The 10000-nt window shown below is 35.3% G+C and overlaps 1 protein-coding gene across 1 annotated transcript in view; it reads left to right on the top strand.

Annotated features, from left to right (window-relative positions):
* LOC115018207 (AP-2 complex subunit mu-B-like) overlaps nucleotides 1–10000 on the top strand; it is a 13172-nt gene that overhangs the window by 2336 nt on the left and 836 nt on the right. The window contains exons 3-11 of the mRNA XM_029447097.1: nucleotides 215–480; nucleotides 2993–3075; nucleotides 3727–3732; nucleotides 4142–4277; nucleotides 6377–6521; nucleotides 6688–6807; nucleotides 6898–7033; nucleotides 7505–7602; nucleotides 9767–9875. Coding sequence (XP_029302957.1) covers nucleotides 215–480; nucleotides 2993–3075; nucleotides 3727–3732; nucleotides 4142–4277; nucleotides 6377–6521; nucleotides 6688–6807; nucleotides 6898–7033; nucleotides 7505–7602; nucleotides 9767–9875 — 1099 coding nt within the window. The remainder of the gene's footprint in view (nucleotides 1–214; nucleotides 481–2992; nucleotides 3076–3726; nucleotides 3733–4141; nucleotides 4278–6376; nucleotides 6522–6687; nucleotides 6808–6897; nucleotides 7034–7504; nucleotides 7603–9766; nucleotides 9876–10000) is intronic.

Below are 10000 nucleotides of genomic sequence, written 5' to 3'. Positions count from 1 at the left end.
ACAGTGGGACACATGTCATTGCTTTTAACATTCATTTGATCACTTAATAAGATTTTACACATGATGGTACAAAACATCCCTATTAATATTGTCAAGTGGATTTCAAACGTAAAGCCCTAATTTACATTACATTTGACTTCAGAAAGTGTGCAGCAGCCGTGACATTGATCTGCTACAGGAAGTGGTTTTAATGCCGTCTCATCTCTTTGTCCAGGAGAAATGCGGTGGACGCGTTCCGTGTTAACGTCATCCACGCCCGGCAGCAGGTCCGCTCCCCGGTCACCAACATCGCCCGGACCAGCTTCTTCCACGTCAAGCGTTCCAACATCTGGCTGGCGGCGGTCACCAAGCAGAATGTCAACGCCACCATGGTGTTTGAGTTCCTCTACAAGATGTGCGACGTCATGTCCGCCTACTTTGGAAAGATCAGCGAGGAGAACGTCAAGAACAACTTCGTGCTCATCTACGAGTTGCTCGACGGTAAGCCTTGATTTAAAAAGGGCAGGACAGGAAATTACTTCAAAATAAAACTAGAAAGTTCATTGCGACACATTTAAAAATGTTGTTTTACATTATTAAATGTTCGGTACGCGGTAGATACAGGAACATGAGTTAAACATTTGAATAAAGTGATTGATGGGATTAAATTAGTTAGTGTTCTTTTAATTAAATATACTCTCTTTAATGAATATCACTCCTCAGTGAAAATTTTGTTTTTGAGGCTAAACACCAACAACTCTGGTTTGAAGCAGCATATCTGGTTATAAATCTTTATTTTTTCAATAAATGCAAACAGGTGACAAAATTCTGCGTTTTGCACACAGACGATAAAGTATTTAATCTGAATCGTCAGCGTATAGGAAGAGATCACAATCAGCTGCAGATTTAATATAATTTACATATGTTACAGTAGTAGTGGTCCTAAGGTTGATCCCTGTGGAACACAACATTTACATATGTTACAGTAGTAGTGGTCCTAAGGTTGATCCCTGTGGAACACAACATTTATATATATTACAGTAGTAGTGGTCCTAAGGTTGATCCCTGTGGAACACCACATTTACATATATTACAGTAGTAGTGGTCCTAAGATTGATCCTGGTGGAACACCACATTTACATATATTACAGTAGTAGTGGTCCTAAGGTTGATCCCTGTGGAACACAACATTTACATATGTTACAGTAGTAGTGGTCCTAAGGTTGATCCCTGTGGAACACCACATTTACATATGTTACAGTAGTAGTGGTCCTAAGATTGATCCTGGTGGAACACCACATTTACATATATTACAGTAGTAGTGGTCATAAGGTTGATCCCTGTGGAACACAACATTTATATATATTACAGTAGTAGTGGTCTTAATGTTGATCTCTATGGAACACCACATTTACATATATTACAGTAGTAGTGGTCCTAATGTTGATCCCTGTGGAACACCACATTTACATATGTTACAGTAGTAGTGGTCCTGAGATTGATCCCTGTGGAACACCACATGTACATATGTTACAGTAGTAGTGGTCCTAATATTGATCCCTGTGGAACACCACATTTACATATGTTGCAGTAGTAGTGGTCCTAATGTTGATCCCTGTGGAACACCACATTTACATATATTACAATAGTAGTGGTCCTAATGTTGATCCCTGTGGAACACCACATTTACATATATTACAATAGTAGTGGTCCTAATGTTGATCCCTGTGGAACACCACATTTACATATATTACAGTAGTAGTGGTCCTAATGTTGATCCTGGTGGAACACTACATTAACATATGTTACAGTAGTAGTGGTCCTAATGTTGATCCTGGTGGAACACCACATTTACATATATTACAGTAGTAGTGGTCCTGAGATTGATCCCTGTGGAACACCACATGTACATATGTTACAGTAGTAGTGGTCCTAATATTGATCCCTGTGGAACACCACATTTACACATGTTACAGTAGTAGTGGTCCTAATGTTGATCCCTGTGGAACACCACATTTACATATATTACAATAGTAGTGGTCCTAATGTTGATCCCTGTGGAACACCACATTTACATATATTACAGTAGTAGTGGTCCTAATGTTGATCCTGGTGGAACACTACATTAACATATGTTACAGTAGTAGTGGTCCTAATGTTGATCCTGGTGGAACACCACATTTACATATGTTACAGTAGTAGTGGTCCTAAGGTTGATCCCTGTGGAACACCACATTTACATATGTTACAGTAGTAGTGGTCCTAATGTTGATCCCTGTGGAACACCACATTTACATATGTTACAGTAGTAGTAGTGGTCCTAATGTTGATCCCTGTGGAAAAATACATTTACATATATTACAGGTGGTGTGTGCGTGGCGTGGATTTTTTAGTTTCCTCTGTTCTGTGTCTGACTGTAGGTGTGTGCGCACCTGGGCATGTGTCGGGAGCGAAGCCCCGCCCTTTGAGGAGAGAATTCGAACCCTCAAAGTAGACACCGAAACGTGCACATAAATTAGATTAACAACATAAGCGTTTAGTTTATTTAATAAATAAGCATCTGTGAAAAAAAAAACCACAATGAATGTTGACTTTTGGACTTTAGACGCTCTGGAGTTATTGGAAATGTTTGGATCACAGAGTTTGACAATCCGACGCAGCACCACTGGACTCAAACTCTACTAATGGTTTAATACTAAATATATTCGGTTCAGCCTGGTAAAGTATAAATGTGTCAGTCTGTGGACAGGAGGTCTCGCTCTGTTTCAGTGTCTCTGTATGTTGTTCTGTTTTTAAACTCCAACAGGAATTCGTCTTTCCTCTTGAAGCCACCGCCGTCTTTCTGCCGCTCTGTTGTTTTTTTAGGTTTTGATTTTTGTAAGCATTGGATGAGAAAATCAAAACCTAAAGAAAATACAGCGCTGACGGGAGTCGTCTCTGAGCTGCAGATGTGTGCTGCTGTTTGTTTGTGCGGTTGTTTGCTTGTTTGTGTAACAGTGTTTGTGTCCTGCAGAGATTCTGGACTTTGGTTATCCTCAGAACTCAGAGACAGGAGCTCTGAAAACCTTCATCACTCAGCAAGGCATCAAGAGTCAGGTACGCCCGAGACGGTTTAGATTTATTTTCAAGTGCGACTCTTTCTGTTTTCATTCTTTTGTTATTGTTTTAGGAAACGTTAACTCTGGGTATACATGTAACTATTATAACTCTCCTTTTAGAAAAAGCATGGTGGTGTTAATCTTCTCTTTTATTCTTTACTGTAAATGTTATTTATATATTTATTATTAACTTATTTTTTAATAAATCCATTTTTACTTATTCTTTTAATATCACTGTTGTCATGTCACTTATTTCGTTTTCTCATTTATTTATTTTTCAATTATTTTCCTCTTTTTTTTAATGTTTTTTTAAATTATTATTGTTTATTTCTAACTAAGTCTTAATTTTTTACTAAATATTTAATATTTATTTTCACTTTTACTATCTCTCTCTGCATGTATAGATCTGTCTGGATATGGGCATTGAAAATATGCCCTGAAAATTTAAATAAACAAAACTTTGGACAATACAATATTAATTTTTCAATATTGTAAATATAAAATAAAAACTGGTATTCAAAAGACGAGTATAAGTACATCAATGTCCAGGTAGAAAACTTTACCTAAACAGACGTGTATGTGCAACTCTGTGTAAGGCTTTTAATGTGAAACTAACTGTTTCCTTTGTTGTTCCTTCTTCATCCTGCAGCACCACGTGGGTACACACACACACACACACACACACACACGTAAAACTGTCAGAGCTGAAGCTTTTGCTGGAGAAGCTGGAAGCTAAACTTCAATGCTTTCAAAAGGTGGAAATTGTAATTATTTAATAGAGAGAAGTGATTATAATCGACAAACATGGGTTTTAATTAATTTAATTTATAATTACAATTTAATAATAATAACAATGAACATTTATTATATACATCATATTATGTATGTGTTAGTGTAGTGGCCTTCCCTCGGTGTTGGTGTATAGACCACTAATTCTGATTCACAAATCATCTTTGTGAAATATAGCTTTATGTTGTTATTTAAAATGAGAATCTGTAAAGTAACTTTAGCTGTCAGATAAATGTAGTGCAGATAAAGGTAAATAATAACAATTATTGTTATAGAGCAAAGAGGAGCAGTCTCAGATCACCAGTCAGGTCACCGGGCAGATCGGCTGGAGGAGAGAAGGAATCAAATACAGGAGGAACGAACTTTTCCTTGACGTGTTGGAGAGTGTCAACCTGCTCATGTCCCCGCAAGGTACGACTGCTAATACTGCTAATACTGCTATTAATACTGCTAATACTATTAATACTGCTAATAATACGGCTATTAATACTGCTAATAATAATAATACTGCCAATAATACTGCCAATAATACCGCTATTAATACTGCTATTAATACTGCTAATAATACTGCTATTAATTCTGTTAATAATACTGCTATTAATACTGCTAATACTACGGCTATTACTGCTGCTATTACTGCTGCTATTACTACTGCTATTACTACTGCTAATACTACCGCTATTAATACTGCTATTAATACTGCTAATACTACTCCTAATACTACTGCTATTAATACTGCTCCTAATACTACTGCTATTAATACTGCTATTACTACTCCTAATACTACTGCTATTAATACTGCTAATACTACTGCTATTAATACTGCTAATACTATTGCTAATTATACTGCTAATTATACTGCTAATTATACTGCTAATAATACTGCTAATACTACTCCTAATACTACTGCTATTAATACTGCTAATACTACTGCCAATACTGCTATTAATACTGCTAATACTACTGCTAATACTACTATTAATACTGCTATTAATACTGCTAATACTACTGCTATTAATACTGCTAATACTACTGCTATAATACTGCTATAATACTGCTATAATACTGCTATTAATGCTGCTAATACTGCTAATACTACTGATATTAATACTGCTAATTATACTGATATTAATATTGCTATTAATACTGCTAATTATACTGATATTAATACTGCTAATACTACTGCTACTACTACTGCTATTAATACTGCTAAATCTGCTATTAATACTACTAATACTGCTAATACTGCTAATACTACTGCTATTAATACTGCTATTAATACTGCTATTAAAACTGCTAATACTGCTAATACTACTGCTAAATCTGCTATTAATACTGCTAATACTACTGCTATAATACTGCTAATACTACTGCTATTAAAACTGCTAATACTGCTAATACTACTACTATTAATACTGCTATTAATGCTGCTATTAAAACTGCTAATACTACTGCTATAATATTGCGAATACTACTGCGAATACTACTGCTATTAATACTGCTATTAATACTGCTAATACTACTGCTAATACTACTGCTAATACTACTGCTAATACTACTGCTATTAATACTGCTATTAATACTGCTAATAATACTGCTAATACTACTGCTACTAATACTGCTATTAATACTGCTAATACTACTGCTATTAAAACTGCTAATACTGCTAATACTACTGCTATAATATTGCGAATACTACTGCGAATACTACTGCTATTAATACTGCTAATACTACTGCTAATCCTACTGCTAATACTGCTGCTAATACTGCTGCTAATACTGCTATTAATACTGCTAATACTACTATTAATACTGCTATTAATACTGCTAATACTACGCTAATATCACTGCTATTACTACTGCTATTACTACTGCTATTACTACTGCTAATACTACTGCTAAATCTGCTATTAATACTGCTAATACTGCTGCTAATACTACTATTAATACTGCTATTAATACTACTAATACTACTGCTACTACTACTGCTATTAATACTGCTAATACTACTGCTAAATCTGCTATTAATACTACTAATACTGCTAATACTGCTAATACTACTGCTATTAATACTGTTAATACTGCTATTAAAACTGCTAATACTGCTAATACTACTGCTAAATCTGCTATTAATACTGCTAATACTACTGCTATTAATACTGCTAATACTACTATTAATACTGCTATTAATACTGCTAATACTACTGCTAAATCTGCTATTAATACTACTAATACTGCTAATACTGCTAATACTACTGCTATTAATACTGTTATTAATACTGCTATTAATACTGCTATTAAAACTGCTAATACTGCTAATACTACTGCTAAATCTGCTATTAATACTGCTAATACTACTGCTATTACTACGGCTAATACTACTGCTATAATACTGCTAATACTACTGCTATTAATACTGCTAATACTGCTATTAATACTGCTAATACTACTGCTATCAATGCTGCTAATATATTACTTATACTAAGTAATGTGTGTCTGTGTGTGTGTAGGTCAGGTGCTCAGCGCTCACGTCTCAGGTCGGGTGGTGATGAAGAGTTATCTGAGTGGGATGCCTGAGTGTAAGTTTGGGATGAACGACAAGATCGTCATCGACAAGCAGGGCAAAGGAGGAAGTTCAGAGGACGGAGCCAAGAGGTCAGAGGTTGCATAGGTCACCTCCCTATATGGTCTCTTCCTGTTTGTTTCCCATCACTTATTCAGCTCTGTGCAGTGATCGATGAGATTTGAGTTCTGACTGTACTGAGGCCTTAAAGTAGTGATTTTCCAGTAGGAGTTCTGAACTGACTTCTCCCCTTCTTAGTGGTAAACAGTCGATAGCGATCGATGACTGCACCTTTCATCAGTGTGTTCGTCTTAGTAAGTTTGACTCCGAACGCAGCATCAGTTTTATCCCTCCGGACGGCGACTACGAGCTCATGAGGTCAGAGGTCACACACACACGCGCGGTTAATCATACACTAGACAACAAGCCTGAGACCGTCTGTCTGCCTGTCTGCCTGTCTGCCTGCAGGTATCGCACCACCAAAGACATCATCCTGCCCTTCAGGGTCATTCCTCTGGTCCGAGAGGTCGGTCGAACCAAACTGGAGGTTAAAGTCGTCATTAAGTCCAACTTCAAGTCGTCGCTGCTCGCTCAGAAGATCGAGGTACGAAGTTTAAATGTAACTCTGAGCTGCGTTCACAAAGAATATATCGCACCAATGATCTCGCTGCAACACGTCTATAAAGTGCTTTATTTGTATATATAGTGACCTTATTTTTACTGCATCCCATAACATAAACAAATCTCTGCTATTATTATTATTATAATAAACTTAGTCTGATTGTGAATTTGTTGCTTGTAAATAAGATTATATTATGTATATTGATGTAGGAATGTACATTTGATTTGTGTGTTTTTGTAATTTCTGTAATAATTTATTCACTTTTTTTTCTTATTGGAGTCGTTATTTACGTACAAATTCAATAAAATAATTACAAAAATGAAAAATATTACTAACAATAAATAAATAAATAAGAAACGTATAATAACATTAATATTAAGCACTGTGGATTTCTAGAGAAGTTTAAAACTGAAAGTCAATGATAATAAGTGAGTTACCTGCCCCCCCCCTCAGGTCCGGATCCCCACCCCCCTCAACACCAGCGGGGTGCAGCTCATCTGCATGAAGGGAAAAGCGAAGTACAAAGCCAGCGAGAACGCCATCGTCTGGAAGTCAGTGGCCTCACACACTTTACGTGATTCAGATTCAGTGATGGAACAAAAGCATAATGAAACGTGTGTGTGTGTGTGTATATATATATATATATATATATATATATAGATATATATATATATATATATATATATGTTTTTTTTATAGATATATTATATATTTATATAGTATGTATATATATATATATATATATATATATATATATATCTTTGTATTTGTATATATATATATATATATATCAATATTATTGAATATATATATATAATATTATATTATATATAAATATATATATATTATTTATATATATATATATCTGTATCTGTCTATCTTTAATAGAAGTTATCTAATATCTATTCTATCTCTCTCTCTATCTCTATCTCTCTCCATCCCCTCTATCTATTCTCTATATATATCTTCTCTCTTCTATCTCTTCTTTGTATTCTTCTCTCTCTCTCTCTCTATCTCTCTCTTCTCTCTCGCTCTTCTCTGTCTTCTCTCTCTCTCTCTCTATCTATCTATCTCTCTCTATGTCTCTCTCTCTCTCTATCAGCTATATTCTCTATGTATCTCTCTCTATCTATCTCTATCCTACTCTATCTCTCTTTCTAATATCTCTGTCTCTCTCGATATCTCTATCTTGTCTATTTGTATTGTGTCTCTCTATATCTATCCTCTCTATATATCTCTCTATCTATATATATACTATCTCTCTCTCTATCCTATATCTACTCTCCTTATCATTTGGTTCTTTCTCTCATCTCTATCTCTCTCTCTCTATAATATCTCTCTATCTAATCTATATATCTATCTATATTTGTATGTATCTCTCACTATATCTCTCTCTATCTATCTTTTTATGCTAATCTGTTTATGTATATCTCTCTCCTATCTCTATTTGATCTCTATCCATATACCTCATCTCTCTGTCACTATTTTATATATACATCATATCTCTCTCTACTTATCTGTCTATATCTATATCCATATTCTTTTATGTCTTTGTTTGTTTGTGTGTATCTCTCTCTCTCAATATCTCTCTATCTTTGTGTTTTTTTGGTGTTTCATATCTATTCTCTATCTATATATTTGTATATATCTATCTGTTTTGTTTTATCTATCTTCTCTCTCTATTATATCTCTCTATCTATATATCTCTCTCTCCTCTCTATTTTTTTTCTACTCTCTCTCTCTCTCTATATACTTTTTGTATATATCTCTCTCTCTATATCTATCTCATCTATCTATCTCTCTCTCTCTCTCTCTATCTCTCTTTTTTTATCTCTCTCTATTTTTTTGTTTTTTTCTACTCTATCTATCTCTTATATCTATCTATATATCTCTCTCTCTTCTACTCTCTCTATCTCTCTCTCCTCTATATATTTTTTATTCCTCTATATATATCCTTCTCTATCTATCCTATATATCCTCTCTCTATCTATCTTTTTCTTTCTATCTATTTTTATCTCTCGCTGTCTCTCTATACATATACCTCTCGTATATTTCTCTCTATCCATCATACCTATCTCTTTCTCTTTCTATATCTACCTCTCTCTCTCTCTTCTCTCTCTCTCTCTCCCTCTTATATCTCCTCTATATATCATATATCCCTCTCTTTTTTCTTTATCCTCATCCCTCTCTTTACTTTCTATCTATATCCCTCTCTAGTCTCTCTCTGACTATCTGTCTCTGTTACTGTTCATACTCTCTCGTCTGTCTGTCGTCTGTTCTCGTCGTGTCTGTTTCTCTCTCTCTCTCTCTCCTCTCTCTCTATCTCTCTTCTCTCTCTCTCTCTTCTTTTTCTCTCTATCTCTCTTCTTCTCTCTCCCCCCCCCTCCTCTTCTTCTCCCTCTCTCCTCTCTCTCTCTCATCTCTTCTCTCTCTCTCTTCTCTCTTCTCTCTTCCCCTATCTTTCTCTTCTTTCTCTCGTCTCTCTCTCCTCTCTCTCTCTCTCTATATATGTATGATATTTTATCTCTCTATATATATCTCCTATCTCGCTCTCTATTGTATATATATCTATTATATTATATATATGATAGATAAATGTGAATAAGATCAGAGCAGCTTATAATTTACTTTTGGTGCCATTTGTAGGTATTTTCGAGTAAATTCACCCCCCCTGTAAGAGGTTAACCAACGTGTGTGTGTGTGTGTGTGTCTCAGGGTGAAGCGCATGGCGGGGATGAAGGAGTCTCAGATCAGCGCAGAGATCGAGCTGCTGCCCAACGATAAGAAGAAGTGGGCTCGTCCCCCCATCTCCATGAACTTTGAGGTCAGTGACATCATCGATGAGGTTTGAACACGACGCAGTAATAAAACAAGTTGATGTTGTTCGTCACGATGAATCCAGTGAAGTGTTTCTTAAAGACAGATTTGTACATTGTTCTGTTTCTGTGA

This window comes from Cottoperca gobio, chromosome 13, assembly GCF_900634415.1.
Source record: "Cottoperca gobio chromosome 13, fCotGob3.1, whole genome shotgun sequence".
Classification (NCBI taxonomy): domain Eukaryota; kingdom Metazoa; phylum Chordata; class Actinopteri; order Perciformes; family Bovichtidae; genus Cottoperca; species Cottoperca gobio.
Note: the sequence above shows the minus strand (reverse complement) of the source record. Positions and strands in the feature narration are given on the sequence as shown.